This window comes from Chlorocebus sabaeus, chromosome 21 (assembly GCF_047675955.1).
Source record: "Chlorocebus sabaeus isolate Y175 chromosome 21, mChlSab1.0.hap1, whole genome shotgun sequence".
Classification (NCBI taxonomy): Eukaryota; Metazoa; Chordata; class Mammalia; order Primates; family Cercopithecidae; genus Chlorocebus; species Chlorocebus sabaeus.
The window spans coordinates 60,331,842-60,347,803 of NC_132924.1; the positions used below are offsets into that span (position 1 = coordinate 60,331,842).

Below are 15,962 nucleotides of genomic sequence, written 5' to 3' on the forward strand. Positions count from 1 at the left end.
GCCCCAGGGCACTTCAGCCCAGAAGGCCAAACTCATTGCTTTAAATCGGGCCTTAGAGCTAAGTGAAGGTAAGACTATAAACATTACACTGACTCTCGGTATGCCTTTTTAACTCTCCAAGTGCATGGGGCATTATACAAGGAAAAGGCCTGTTGAACTCTGGGCAAAAAGACATAAAGTATCAGCAAGAGATCCTGCAATTATTAGAGGCAGTGTGGAAGCCCCAAAAGGTGGCAGTCATGCACTGCAGAGGACACCAGTGAGCTTCCACCTTGATTGCCTTGGGGAACTCCTGAGCTGACTCAGAGGCTCTAAAAGCAGCATCCACCCCCTACCAGGCAGCAGTCACAGCCCCCCTTCTCCCTTAGGCACCTGACCTTGTATCCACTCATTCTAAAGAGAAGGACTTTCTCCAGGCAGACGGAGGGCAGGTGATAGAAGAGGGATGGATCTGGTTATGGGACAGAAGAATAGCCGTGCCGCAGTTGCTAGGAGCCGCAGTCGTACTGGCTGTACACAAGACTACCCACCTAGGCCAAGAGTCACTTGAAAAGTTGTTAAACCGGTACTTCTACATCTCTGGCATCTGTCAGCCCCTGCCAAAACAGTGACACAGCAGTGTGCCACCTGCCGACAGCACAATGCTAGGCAAGGTCCAACCGTCCCGCCCGGCATACAAGCTTACGGAGCAGCCCCCTTCGAAGATCTCCAAGTACACTTCATCGAGATGTCCAAATGTGGAAGTAACAAGTATTTGCTAGTTCTAGTGTGCACATACTCTGGGTGGGTGGAGGCCTATCCAACATGGACTGAGAAATCTTGTGAAGTAACCCATGTGCTTCTCCGAGATCTCATCCCAGGTTTGGACAGCTCGGACAATGGGCCGGCGTTTGTGGCTGATTTGGTACAGAAGACAGCAAAAGTATTGGGGATCACATGGAAACTACATGCCGCTTACCGACCACAGAGTTCCGGAAAGGTGGAGCGGATAAATCGGACTATCAAAAATAGTTTAGGGAAAGTGTGTCAAGAAACAGGATTAAAGTGAGTACAAGCTCTCCCTATCGTATTGTTTAAGATTAGATGTACCCCTTCTAAAAAAACACAAGATATTCCCCTTATGAGACATTATATCATAGGCCTCCTCCCATACTGCGGAAACTCCCAGGCCCTCCTCCAGAGCTAGGTGAAATTGAGTTACAGCGACAGCAACAGGCTAAAGCCTGTTTTCCCTAAAGGGAAAATTACATAAACAATTTTAGCCTGGGTAAATGAGAGGTGCCCTGTCAGCTTATTCTCCCCAGTTCACCATTTCTCCCCAGGTGATACGGTGTGGATCAAGGATTGGAATGTAGTCCCCTTGCGACCACAGTGGAAAGGATCCCAGACCATCATCTTGACCACTCCCACAGTCATAAAGGTAGAGGGAATCCCCGCCTGGATCCACCACAGCCGTGTAAAACCTGCAGCACCTGAGACATGGGAGGCGAGCCTAAGCCCAGACAACCCCTGCAAAGTGACTCTGAAGAGGACAACAAGCCCTAATCCAGTCAAAACCAGAAGCTGACTGGTCCATGCACAGCTGAAGCATGAGGAAATTCATCATGGGACTCATTTTCCTTAAATTTTGGACTTGTACAGTAAGGACTTCAACTGACCTTCCTCAGACTGAGGATTGTTCCCAGTGTATACATCAAGTCACTGAGGTAGGACAAAAGGTTGCTGCAGTCCTATTATTTTATAGTTATTATGAGTGTATCAGGACTCTAAAAGGAACTTGTTTGTATAATGCTACTCTACACAAGGTATGCAGCCCGGGAAGTGACCAGCCTGATGTGTGCTATAACCCATCTGAGCCCCCTATGACTACCGTTTTTGAAATAAGATTGAAGACTGGCAGCTGGGGAAAAGCTGATACAAGTAAAGTAATAACTAGAACAGAAGAAAAAGGAGTCCCCAAACAAATTATCTTAGAACTTGACGCCTGTACAGCAATCAACAGTGACCTGTATGGAAATGGAAAAAGATGTGGCTCTCTAGACTGGGAAAGAGGCTATATAGTAGAAAATAAGTTTTGTTTGTCATGAATTAGGACTGTGTAGTGATGAATGTAGTTACTGGTCCTGTGTCATTTAGGCCACCTGTAAAAAAGATGAGAAGGACCCTGTCCGCCTTCAAAAAGGAAAGAATAACTTCCTGCACTAGAGGTCACTGTAACCCATTAGAACTACTAATTACCGGCCGGGCCTGGTGGCTCATGCCTGTAATCCCAGCACTTTGGGAGGCCGAGACAGGCGGATCACGAGGTCGGGAGATCGAGACCATCCTGGCTAACACGGTGAAACCCTGTCTCTACTAAAAATACAAAAAATTAGCCGGGCATGTTGGCAGGAGCCTGTAGTCCCAGCTACTTGGGAGGCTGAGGCAGGAGAATGGCGTGAACCCAAGAGGCAGAGCTTGCAGTGAGCCAAGATTGCGCCACTGCACTCCAGCCTGGGCAACAGAGTGAGACTCTATCTCCAAAAAAAAAAAAAAAAAAGATAAACTGCTAATTACCAATCCCCTTGATCCCCCTTGGAAAACAGGAGAGTATGTAACTCTAGGAATCAATGGAACTGGACTGGATCCCCGAGTAAATATTTTAGTCCAAGGGGAAGTCCACAGGTGCCCTCCCAAACCAGTATTTCAGACCTTTTCTGATGAGCTGAATCTGCCAGCACCAGAGCCTCCACAAAAAAAGTCAAAGAACTTGTTTCTCCAGTTAGCAGAAAATGTAGCTCATTCCTTCAATGTTACTTCATAGCTACATGTGGGGGAACCACTTGTGAGACCGATGGCCTTGGGAAGCCTGAGAATTGGTGCTTACTGATCCAGTTCCTGACATAGTCCTAGTCCAGGAGGCCCAAACTAGCAACTTCTGGGTCTTGAAAACCTTGATTATTGGACAATACTGCATAGCTAGAGAAGGGAAAGACTTCACCATCCCCGTAGGAAGGCTCAATTGTCTAGGACAGAAGCTGTGTAACAGCACAACAGGGACAGTCACCTGTCGGGGCCTAAACCATACTGAAAATAACCCATTCAGTAAGTTTCCTAAGTTGCTGTTCGGGCCCATCCAGAACTTCATCGGGACTGGATGGCTCCCACTGGACTGTATTGGATATGTGGGCATGGAGCCTATACCAAATAACCTGACCAATGGACAGGGAGTTGTGTCATTGGCACCTTTAAGCCATCCTTTCTCCTACTGCCCGTAAAAACAGGTGAGCTCCTAGGTTTCCCTGTCTATGCCTCCTGAAAAAAAGGAGCACAGCTATAGGAAATTGGAAAGAGGAGTGGCTCACACAGTACTATAGGCCTGCCACGTGGGTGCAAGACAGCTCGTGGGGATACTGAACCCCCATCTACATGCTCAACTGGATCTTTTTTTTTTTCTTGAGACGGAGTCTCGCTCTGTCGCCCAGGCTGGAGTGCAGTGGCCGATCTCAGCTCACTGCAAGCTCTGCCTCCTGGGTTTACGCCATTCTCCTGCCTCAGCTTTGCGAGTAGCTGGGACTACAGGCGCCCGCCACCTCGCCCGGCTAGTTTTTTGTATTTTTTTTTTAGTACAGTCGGGGTTTCACCGTGTTAGCCAGGATGGTCTCAATCTCCTGACCTCGTGATCCGCCCGTCTGGCCTCCCAAAGTGCTGGGATTACAGGCTTGAGCCACCGCGCCTGGCCGCTCAACTGGATCTTACAGTTACATGCCGTCTTAGAAATAATCACTAATGAAACTGGCAGAGCTTTGACTCTTAGCCTGGCAGGAAACCCAAATGAGAAATGCCATCTATCAGAGTAGATTGGCCTTAGACTATTTGCTGGCAGCTGAAGGAGTCGTCTGTGGAAAATTCAACTTGACCAATTGCTATCTGCAAATAGATGATCAAGGACAAGTAGTTGAAGATATAGTTAGAGACATGACAAAGCTGGCACATGTGCCTGTGCAGGTTTGGCATGGGTTTGATCCTGGATCCCTGTTTGGAAAGTGGTTTCCAGCTCTAGGAGATTTAAAACTCTTATAATAGGTATAGCAGTAGTGATAGGAACCTGCCTATTGCTCCCTTGATTGTTAGTCATATTTCTCTAACTACTAAGAAGTTGTTACTACCTTGATTCATCAGAAAACTTCAGCACAAGTGTATTACATGGATCACTATCAATCTGTCTCACAGGAAGACCTGGGTAGTGAAGACGAGAATGAGAACTCCCACTAGGGAATGAGGTTCTCAAACAGGGGAATGAGGAGAGGCCATTTCTCTTACAGTCTCCTGTCTCCGAAGAGGAGGAAGTAAAAGCTGAAAAACAACACGAATGAAGTCAGTAGCAAAACCAACCGACACCACTGACCAGGCCTGAGGTTAAAGATTAACCCCCCAATTCTAACCATGTGTTACCTATAGATCACTTGCTCAATCTATCAAGACCCTTTCACATGGACCCCCTTAAAGAGTTGTAAGCCCTTAAAAGGGCCAGAACTTTTTCTTCAGGGAGCTTGGCTCTTGAGACGCAAGTCTGCCAACACTCCCGGCCAAATAAAGCCTCTTCCTTCTATAACCCAGTGTCTAAGGGGTTTTGTCTGCGGCTTGTCCTGCTACAAGTAAATTATAGCTGAAACTGAACCTTATTAACTGGTATGTTCAAATTCAATCCACTAGGCAAGAGGCCATTAAAGATAGGGAGAAATGAAAACAACATGCCATGGTATGGACCTTCTCAAGTTATTTTTACCAGTAAAGAAAATGGCCAGGCGTAGTGGGTCACACCTGTAATCCTAGTACTTTGGGAGGCCAAGGTGAGTGGATCACTTGAGCCCAGGAGTTGAGTACCTGCCTGGGCAACACAATGGGACCCTGTCTCTACTAAAAAGAAAAATGGAGACAGCCTAGATGCACTGAAATTTCCAATTATGTGACCCACTGACAGAAAAAAGTATGGATATGCCAGAAGCAGTAACAGAAGTCTAGAATTTATAAATACTGATTTATTTTTGGATTGCCACAGGTCAAGCAAATTCTTCTTAAAAGTTAATTAAAGCATATAAGATTCTAATTTCAGCTTTGTTCTAATAGTTAATCTACTTTTTACCTCACAGAATTGTCTTGATTTTGAAACCCTGGCATTCGGAAACACCCTGACCTCTAGTGTTTCAATGGCTCATTCAATACTTGTATTATAATCAGAAACAGATGCTGGTTGCCTATCTTTATTGTAGTTTCCATATTTGCTTCAATTAATTTACATATAATTACTGTACATGAGAGGTAATGTTATGACAAGAGTAGTTTCTGCAACATTAAGTATGGGTCGAAAAAAAAAGAAATGGGCCAGGCATGGTGGCTCATGCCTGTAATCCCAGCACTTTGGGAGGCCGAGGTGGGAGGATCACGAGGTCAGGAGTTTGAGACCAGCCTGACCAATATAGTGAAACCCCATCTCTACTAAAAAAGCACAAAACTTGGCCAGGAATGGTGGTGTACGCCTGTAATCCCAGCTACTCAGGAGAGGCTGAGGCAGGAGAATTGCTTGGACCCGGGAGGTGGAGGTTGCGGCAAGCTGAGATCATGCCATTGCATTCCAGCCTGGGCAAAAGAGCAAGACTCCATCTCCCCCCAAAAAAAAAGAAATGACTTTAGATAAATAGCTTGAATGAAATTATAAAGAGGAGTGCATTAAAAAATACCAGCAGTAAAATCTCTAGAAGAATTAAAATGACAGGCTAAAAATAAATAATAAATGTTCTTTTCAGGAAGTACTAATTTGCTGCTGGCACTCTATATTCTTCTTCTTTGTTTTAATGGATGACTTGTATGTACATCTTCCGGCTTGTCCTCCGGACGCTTTGGCACAGATGAAATTACCTAATTAAAAAAAAAGAACCATTAAAATTTAGTTTTTATAGCACAGGAGTAAAGCTATTAGAAGAGGTAAGACTACATCCAATAGTTCAATCCTTGATGTGGCTTTTGAGGCAGAGTTGGCTTAAGTTCAAGGTACAGCCTATGACCTAGGCACAGAGTGAAGTTTTCTGTTCAAACACTGATGAGAGTAAAATTTCTAAAGCTACTTAAAAAGAAAAAAAATTTGGAGGAAGAAAAGTGAACATATGCTCCACTTTAACATTCCTTTATAGATCTAAAGTCACTTGTTATATTACAGATTCAGATAGATATCCTGGTTTTGCATTCTTGAAACACTGATAATGTCTGATAGATTTGGGGGGATGAAAACATTTGGAGAAATGAACAGGAAGCAGTATAATCCTCAATTTCCTAGGAGAAAAAGGAAAGGCAAACACACTATCAGAGAGAGTGTACAATAAACCAAAGCAAAGAAAGAGTCTTCATTTGAAATGGAAAATTATTAGAAACTATAGTAAACTGTATTTAACATTTTTTTTTGTTGTTCTACTATTTCTGGACCTAGAATTTGGACTTCACACGTTTTTCTTTAAAATGTAATCAGCTCTGGCTGAGACAGCTGCGTATCTATGTCTATGCCTCAGTTCAGCTGCAACTGAAGGAAGGAAGGAAGGGTGGAAGCACAAACTGAAAACCTTTTTTGCTTTTTTTTTTTTTTTTTTGAGACAGGGTCTCACACTGTCACCCAGGCTGGAGTGCAGTGGTATGATCTTGGCTCACTGCAACCTCCGCCTCCTAGATTCAAGTGATCCTTCCACCTTAGCCTCCCAAGTAGCTACAAGAGTGCACCACCACGCCTGGCTAATTTTTGTATATTTATGGTAAAGATGGGGTTTCATCACATTGGTCAGGCTGGTCTCAGACTCCTGGGCTCAAGCAGTCTGCTCACCTCAGCCTCCCACCTCAGCCTCCCAAAGTGCTGAGATTATTGGTGTGAGCCACTGTCCCCAGCCTAAACTGAAAAACTAAAGGCGGCTTCAAAACTGTGCCCACGGATTTTAATTATTATTAAATAATGTCTCTTTAATCAGATGTTTTCAGGTAAAAAATGTACATATAAGAAATTAAGCTACCTGAGCCTCCCTTAATCACATTGTAAAATACGAGTAAAACTATGTAAAAAGCACTTTCTGCATCTTGGAGTAAGAATAAGAGAATGTCATAACCCTCAGTTTATGATTTGTAACAGTAGCCCCTACGCCTATCCCACAAAAAGGTGTCTTTCGAAAGCTAACTCAGATGTTAACTTTACTTGTGCTTAGGAAATGGAAAATGATTATATAAATGACATAAAAAAAAAAGACTACCTAGGCAGCACAGTCTGATCCTGATCATTTAAGAAGTCTACATTTGAGGCCGGGCGCGGTGGCTTATGCCTGTAATCCCTGTAATCCCAGCACTTTGGGAGGCTGAAGCAGGTGGATCACGAGATCAGGAGATCGAGACCATCCTGGCTAATATGGTGAAACCTCGTCTCTACTAAAAAATACAAAACACTTGCCCTGGCATGGCGGCGGGCACCTGTAGTCCCAGCTACTTGGGAGGCTGAGGCAGAAGAATGGTGTGAACCCAGGAGGCAGAGCTTGCGGCGACTGTAGATCCTGAGCAACAGAGACTCTGTCTCCAATAAATAAATAAATAAATAAAATAAAATAAAGTCTACATTTGAAATGCATACCTAGAGGCCCAATTTTTAGAAATCTCACCTTCTATTGCTCTTTATCACAAAAGCAAATTAAGCATTTTAATTTGATATAAACTGTAATAACTCTAAATTTGAGAGAAATGGAATTTTCCTTCTCAACTTTGGCTCATATTAGAACTACCTGGGGAGCTTTTAACAAAAATGGCAGGCCTGGGCACCACTCTCACAGATTGATTTAATTGGCTGAAACCACTGCTTTAATATTTTGTATCTACAGTGATATAAAATGTTTGTTCATTGTTTAAAGCAAGTATTAACAGTTCAAAGCAAATAAAATGTTAGCCAAATTCAGTTATTTCAACAGAGAACTATAGAAAAACACATCAAAAAACTAAGAAGTGAAAAAAATTACAATACTGTTGTTCCCACAAATAATTCCCCATTTAGTCCTATAACCAAATCGTCTCTTAGAACAGTTTTTAAAAATAACCTTACCTCTTTAAGTTTATTCCGAATTAAATTCGCAGTCGTATTCAATGAGTCATCGTGCATATCCACTTTAGACATGTCTGGTAACAGAGGTCCAATCATAACCTCATTACTACCTGAGTTTGTTTCAAGAAAAGTTCCAAGTTTACGATCATCTTCTCTTCTTCTTTTGCGCTCCTGCAGTTGTGTTGTCCTAGGCATAAATCTGTCAACTGCCTCTGAAGACGTAATAGCCTTTTGCGCACCAGGGTAGGCCACTGAGTTCTTAAAAGTGTTTATCTGTGTTTTCTGCAAAGAGTCATTGTGGTTATAATGCCCTATTGTTTTATGATGATTTCTACCATCCTTAGAGGAGTTTGATGCTCTGTCCACATGTCCGCCGGATGAACACATACATTTTGAGGAGAAATAACATAAAGGCAATTCACAGGAATACGGAAGATAAGGATTTGAGTTCCCTGCAGAAGTGTTCAAAGCAGCTTTACAAAATCCAGACATCTCTGAGTGGAAGTCTTGTCTAAAATCCTCTCTGTCTTTATGCTCTGTAACCAATTTCTTCTTTGTCATGTAATGGTCTTTATATTACAATTTAAAAGTTGAGGGAAAGAGAAACATAAGTGGTTAATTTATTGTTTTCATCATTGAGAATCATATAATTTTTAAAAATCACTTAAAAATGTTAACAAATTATACTCCAAAAAAATTGTTTCTTGAGAAGGGAATATATTCACATGGTTTAAAATGGATAAAAAGATATACAGCATCAAGTGTCACCCTTTCCTTGCTCTCCATGGGTCTGGTTTCATCCCCATAAGTAATCACTATTGTTTTTTATTTATCTGTTCAGTAAGTTTTACTTTGCCACCTCCTTTCTCCCATTCTTTTTCTCCCCACTAAAAAAGGTAAATGTAATATCCATTTCTCTGCACCTCTGCATTTTCCATTTCACTGTAGATCTTATATAGGTTTTCCATCATTATACAGAAAGGTTTTTTTTTGTTTGTTTTTTTGTTTTTTTTTAACGATTTCAGAGTATTCCACTATCTGGATGTATCATGCTCCTTAGCTTGTGTTTGTTAGTTACTAAAGAAAGCACTATGCTTGTCCCACTTCTAGGGCTGGCAAGGGCCTCTTCCCTGGTTTACTCTCCCAAAAGCAGTCTACAACATGGAGTGTGGAAGATGTGGTAAAGATGAAATTGGCTATGTGTTGATGATTGCTAATGTTAATATTAATACATGGGAGATGTGTTAACTTCGTCTTTCTGCCTTTGTGTTTTGAAATTTCCAAGCTGGGCACAGTGCCTCACGCCTGTAATCCCAGCACTTTGGGAGGCTGAGGCAGGTGGATCACGAGGTCAGAAGATCAAGACCATCCTGGCTAACACGGCGAAACCCTGTCTTTACTAAATATACAAGAAATTAGCTGGGCATGGTGGCAGGCGCCTGTAGTCCCAGCTACTGGGGAGGCTGAGGTAGGAGAATGGCGTGAACCTGGGAGGCGGAGCTTGCAGTGAGCAGAGATCCCGCCACTGCCCTCCAGCCTGGGGGACAGAGCTAGACTCCGTTTCAAAATAATAATAATAATAATAACAATAACTTCCATAATAAGAGTTTTTGAAAAGTAAGACCAAGTATACAAACGCATCACACAGATGCTAAAATGCTGATGAAAGAGAGCTTAACTGAAGTGTCCAAGGCCAAACAAGTCAGGTTTAATTCTGAGGTCAGCAGCACGGCAAAAAGATCTTAAGAGGAAGGGGAGCAAATAATGAAGATAACCCTAGGCTGTCACACCAACACTGAGATGATTAAAGCAGTTAAAAAGTAAGCTCTGGAGAAAGAGTCCAAAGCTTGGGTTTTAATCCTTATTTTTGTCCTTAATTCATCTCTAATAATATAGGCCGGTCACAAACTTTCTGAGACTTCGTTTCCTCACCAAGAAAAATTAGGACACAGGTCAGATAATGTCAAAGGTCTTTCTCCACATTAATATTTTATAATTTCCTTTGTCATACAAACACATTAAGTTTTCCTGGTGCTATTTATTTACTTATCTTACAAGTTAGAGTTCAATGGATACAGATGACTGGGGATTCTCAACAGCTCTCTTGCCAGATTTCTGAGTAAGTTTTCCAAGAGTTTTCCCACTTTATTTCTCTCTACCACTATCTGGTAGAAGGGGCATATGGGGGCATTTAGTCAATTGCTGGTCAAAAGTAGAACTTCTCCATGATTAGCAGTGACAACTAGTCTGCAAATCATAACTGCTTCTCACTGCATTCTGGTCAAAGCCTTAATTCCTTAGCATGGGACACAAGGCCCTTCATGATTCACTTCTTATCCACTTTTCTAAACTTATCTCTCACTAAAACCTTTGAGCTTTGGTTATACTGTATTAACTAAATTTCCTTAAATGCATGATGCTCATTTATTCCTCTAAACACTTAAACATCCTGCCTGGCTTGCCTTTCCATCTTTTCCTCTCCCTTTTAATGTCTACTTATCCTTCAAATTTCAGCCACTTGTCACACACTGTAGGAAGTCTTCCATGAACCAACATTTCTCCCTTCTCAACCCAGATTATGTAGTGTGCTGCAGAGAACCCTTACAGTTACTGAATACTGTGATGCTTTACTTGCCTCTCCTCCCACTAGACTAGGAATTGCGTGATGACACACCTGGCAGAGTACCTGACATACAGGAGGCATTTAGCAATATGCTTTCCATACCTTTATTTTCAGTAGTTTTTACTACATATGCCTTCCGTACTTGTAGTTTTTTTCTAGTTTCTTCAACTGTTTCAAATTCTGGCGCATAGCACACATGAAGCAATCCACCGAAGAAACTCTGTTCATCCATTTTTCTCTTGGCTGTCCTGAATGGCAATACAAGATAGCATGGTTTTTTAATCTAGATTTACTTGGGATGAAAGCTTAACTAGTATACAATATCTGGATCTAAAGAGCAAAGTCCAACTTTTGCTATGTGTATATATATCCTGTGGATTGGGAATTAAGATGCTCTGCTTGTGGACGGTATTCATCCCATTGTTCCAGTATGTACTTAGAGCCTCCCCTTTTCTTCCCTTCGAGCCTCTTTGTTCCCTAGTCTTTAAACAACTAAGGACCCAGCTGGTTGGCCTGAAGTATGTAAACTGTGGTCATAAAATAGAGCTTTTCTCTGTGGCCCTGAAGAGTTACTTCATACCCAATTAAGCTTTTTCAGTACAATGTATTTCTGTAATGGGATTCTTGCCTTAAAAATCAGATGAAAAATACTATAATCATAAAACGTTCAATAACTGAGGAACTATTAAACATATAACAATGAGAAAATGAGAAGAATGTTATTCAGTCAATAAATACTTACTAAACATCTATGATTGGCCAGGTACTACAATAAATTTAACTACTTCTGTATCCAGGGATAATGATAAATACTTGCTCAGATTTTACCATATGCCAGGCAATGTCGTAAGTGCTTCACTTGAATTAACACCTAACAACAACCCTGTAATGAAACGGAAGCACTGGGACATTACATAACTTAGCCATGCTCATACTCTGGTTTGAGGAGCAAGGATTCAAATCCAGATGTCTTACTTCAGAGCCTACTAGACTACATACTTTGGAAAACAGAAAAGCTCGAGAAAATATTTCTCTAACCATGGGAGCTGGCAGATTGGTTAAGAAAGTGAGATTACATATAACAGCAGCCTGAGAAAACCACACGTGACCCAGTAAAATCAAGTGCTTTTGTGGTAGATTATGAGTTCTACTGATAGCACATGAAAGAAAATATGAATTGTAACAGCCAGAAAAGGATGAGTCTCAGAGCAGATTAGTGAGGAGAACAGAGATCAACATAAAAATAGATAAGGCATTGCATACTTCAGCCTTTTTGGAGCAGAGGGTTTATGTCACATAGAAGGCCAGAAAACACTGAGTCAATCTGCAGAAAGGAGTAGCAGTAGAAACCACAATAGCTAATGCTTACTGTATTCTGACCAGGAGGCACTCTGCTAAACCCTTTATGTGGATTATCTCATTTCACCCTCATACAACCTCAAGAAGTAGATAGGTCCCTTTACCATATAGATTTTACGGAACAGGAAAAACTTAAACAGGTTAAATAACTTGTCCAAGATCACAAAACTAATAAGCAGTGGAAATGGAAAACTTACTCCAAACCCAACATTTTTTTTTCTTTTGAGACACAGTCTCACTCCATCACCCAGGATGGAGTGCAGTGGTCCATAAATGACTCACTGCAACCTCCACCTCCTGGGCTCAACTGGTTCTCCCACCTCAGCCTCCCAAGTAGCTGGGACTATAGGAATGCACTACCACGCCCACCTTGATTTTTGTATTTTTAGCAGAGATAGGGTTTTGCCATGTTGGCCAGTCGGGTCTCGAACTCCTGGGCTCAAGCTGTCTGCCCACCTTGGCCTTCCATAGTGCTGGGATCAAATTCAACTTTTTTTTCTTTTCTTTTTTTTTTTCTAGGACAGTCTCACTCTTCCCAGGCTGGAGTGCAATGGCATGATCTTGGCTCACTGCAACCTCTACTTTCTGGGTTCAAGTGATCCTTGTGCCTCAGCCTCCCCAAGAGCTGGGATTAAAGGCTTGCACCAACACAGCTGGCTAATTTTTGTATTTAGTAGAGTCAGGGTTTCACCATGTTGGCCAGACTGGTCTTGAACTCCTGACCTCAGGTGATCCGCCTACCTCCACCTCCCAAAGTGCTGGGATTACAGGTGTGAGCCACGTGCCTGGCGCCAAACCCAAATTTTTTCTGTTTTTTTTTTTTTTTTTTGAGACGGAGCCTCGCTCTGTCATCCAGGCTGGAGTGCAGTGGTGTGATTTCTGCTCACTGCAATCTCCACCTCCCGGGTTCAAGCGATTCCCATGCCTCAGCCACCTGAGTAGCTGGGACTACAGGTCCACACCACCACACCCGGCTAATTTTTGTATTTCTAGTAGAGCTGGGGTTTCCATCATGTTGGCCAGGCTGGTCTTGAACCCCTGACCTCAAGTGATCTGCCTGCCTCGGTCTCCCAAAGTGCTCTGATTACAGGCGTGAGGCGTGAGTTATTGGTGCCCAGCCCTCAACCCCATTTTTTTTTTTTCTTTGAGGCAGAGATCCCCTCTTGTTGCCCTGGCTGGAGTGCAATGGCGCAATCTCGGCTCACTGCAACCTCTGCCTCCTGGGTTCAAGCAATTCTCCTGCCTCTGCCTCCTGAGTAGCTGGGATTACAGGTATGCGCCACTAGACCCGGCTAATTTTGTATTTTTAGTAGAGACGGGGTTTCACCATGTTGGCCAGGCTGGTCTCAAACTCCTCACCTCGTGATCCGCCCGCCTCGGCCTCCCAGAGTGCTGTGATTGCAGGCGTAAGCCACCGCACCTGGCCAAACCCAACTTTTACTCTACCATGCTACAGGACATTAAATTGTTAAGCATGGGAATGATGTGATGGATACAGTGTTTCAGTAAAGTTAACCTGTAAAAAGGCTGTAGGAAGATACGCTAGATTACATTTTGGGGTAATTCAGATATGAATGAGGGAAACTTGGGGCCAAAATGACAGAAATATGAATGGAGGAAATGAAACCAGTCATTGCTTAACTTGCACCTTACCTTGCACTTTGTAAGTTCATAAATTTAATAAGATAAACTTCAGTAAAGTCTTCTGCTGGGTATTCATCTAGAGCATTGTACTGTTCAATTGCACCATATAAAGCGAATCGCTCAACTAATTCCTTCATGACTCCCACAGCAGGAACTCCTTGTATTAATAAGTACTGAGATTCCAAATTGATTGTATATACCTGAAAGAAATGCATAGTTATTAAACGTATTTCGCAAATAAGCCTAGGACGAATCTGCCTCTTTTTTTTTAAACAGAACTTTGAAAACAAGAAATAATCTGTTCAACCCAGTCAGCAAAAAACACAAAATAAAATTTCTGCCATTCCCCCTGCATAAAGAGTAACAGTCCATGTGAGAGGCTACCTAAGGCATATAACAGACTACCTTCAGTCGACATTTTTTTTCAGAAATTGAGTCGGCAGAAGTCACTGGGAACAATCACTCAACGAATATTCACTGAGCGCTTACCTGTGCCAAGTAGTACTGTAAACACTGAAGATCCAATGACTAAAACCAAGCCCTATTCTCGTGGAGTTGATGTTCTAATAGTTGACCAAAAGGGTCGTGAGAATTTTTGGTACCTGGCCCAGGGTTCTTCACGCCAGCTCTAACGAGCGACAGATCTGACGGAAGCCTTGTCGTGCCTTTATTTCCGTAGGTTAGCCATATGGCGCTAGCGCGCACAAAAAGCTACCGAGGAGAGCGAATGAAACCAAAAATCACTTTACCTTGACAGCACGAGGCCGTCGTCCCTCCCGATATTTGGCCCGCGTGTCGCACACCGCCCTCTGGACGTGGTGGTCAAATAAACTCCCTAACTCCGCACCGCTGGACGCCATCTTGCCTACTTTGATCCTCGCAGGGAGGACAACATCCGCCCTGCTGACCTCCCTTTTATCCAATAAGAGAGCGGGATGAGTTAAGGAGTGTCAGGATTGGCTGGAGAATCGACAGCGTCGGCCATCGTTTCCTGCGTGCGAGGATTTGATGAACGAGGTGCCGCCCCCGAGCGGCTTGGCGGAGAGGCGCGGTGGGTGACAGAAGCTTTCTTGTCCCACCCCACTACAGGCTTACGGCGAGACGCGCAGCGGGGAGAGGGGGCGGGGCCTCAGGGGGCGGGGCCGATCGATCTCCTCCGGTTCCGACGTCCTCGGCCTGCCGGGTCCCGTGTCCTTTGCGGCGCTAGGGTGGGCAAACCCAGAGCGACGCTTCGGGACGATGTGGGGCAGCGATCGCCTGGCGGGTGCTGGGGGAGGCGGGGCGGCAGTGACTGTGGCCTTCACCAACGCTCGCGACTGCTTCCTCCACCTGCCGCGGCGTCTCGTGGCCCAGCTGCACCTGCTGCAGGTAACGTGCTGGCCCCGGGCCACCTGATCTTCAGCCTGGGGTCGGACAAGGCCGAAGCCTCTCAGGGACGCGGCGGGACACCGGCTGCCACCCGGGCGCCCCCGAAGCGCACAGAGATCAGGGTCCCTCGACGGCAGGGCCCTTCTGGGTAGTCTCTGCATCCCGCAAGTCCAGTGCAGCCCTGGGCTCGTCTTATCCCAGGTCTTTTCACTTGGTGAAACTGGGCCTAGAAATGTCCTAATATTCTACCACTGTTTTTATAAATATTCCTCATTCCAGGCTGGAAAAGTTCCTGAGAAGTGGTTTGTTTTTATTATTTTAAAAGGTGTTTTTCTTGCCAGTCATTTCCAGTTACCTGCGCTGCTGCCGTCCGGGCCGCGAGAGGGAGGCGCAGAGTTGTTGGTGGAGCCCCTGTCGGTCCCCGGGGACTGAGCACCGCGTCCCATGAGCGGGAAAGCTTAATACAGTAATGGTTCTGCCCTGCGTCCCAGACCCTCGGAACACAGCTGTAGTGTGTCAGGAACACATAACGTAGTTAAGATCACTTGAAGCTCTGCGATCAGTCGCCCTTCTGGACGTTGTGGTTGGGATGTTTCGCAGTTCTAACCACCGGTGGAGATACAGCGTCCATATTTTCATAATTAAAAATAGAGGCACATGGTCTCACGAGTTTGAGTGTGGTTATGGGAGCAAAAGGACGGCGTATTTGAAATCTTCGTAAATCCTGGATGCATGGTACCCACCAGTGGCTAATCTATGTAATGAATAAAGAGTTTGCAATAATTTCAAGCATCCCTTTTTCCACTTGAGTTACTTCTCCATACCTAGGGGAAGATTTTTTTGGTCCATTGAAAACATGAGTTCAGCAGA

At 43.9% G+C, this 15,962-nt stretch overlaps 2 protein-coding genes across 6 annotated transcripts in view; one reads left to right on the forward strand and one right to left on the reverse strand.

The window, feature by feature from the left end:
- Positions 1–5,227: 5,227 nt before the first annotated feature.
- Positions 5,228–14,711, reverse strand: RBM48 (RNA binding motif protein 48). Its single transcript, XM_007982173.3, has 5 exons — positions 14,474–14,711; positions 13,734–13,924; positions 10,824–10,969; positions 8,099–8,667; positions 5,228–5,898 (listed from the first exon to the last, which is right to left on the reverse strand). Exons 1-5 carry the CDS (start codon positions 14,582–14,584, stop codon positions 5,812–5,814), a joined length of 1,104 nt encoding a protein of 367 aa, XP_007980364.3. The 5' UTR covers positions 14,585–14,711; the 3' UTR covers positions 5,228–5,811.
- Positions 14,712–14,871: 160 nt separating this feature from the next.
- Positions 14,872–15,962, forward strand: part of PEX1 (peroxisomal biogenesis factor 1) — a 42,254-nt gene continuing 41,163 nt past the window's right edge. For 2 of the 5 annotated variants that reach the window (XR_005242411.2, XM_038004620.2), the window contains exon 1: positions 14,872–15,092. Coding sequence is in view for 3 of the 5 variants with exons in the window: in XM_038004620.2 (XP_037860548.2) it covers positions 14,964–15,092 (129 nt within the window). In the remaining 2 variants the exon portion in view is untranslated. The remainder of the gene's footprint in view (positions 15,093–15,962) is intronic. The other 3 variants (XM_007982165.3, XM_007982171.3, XM_007982168.3) reach the window with 2 other exon arrangements.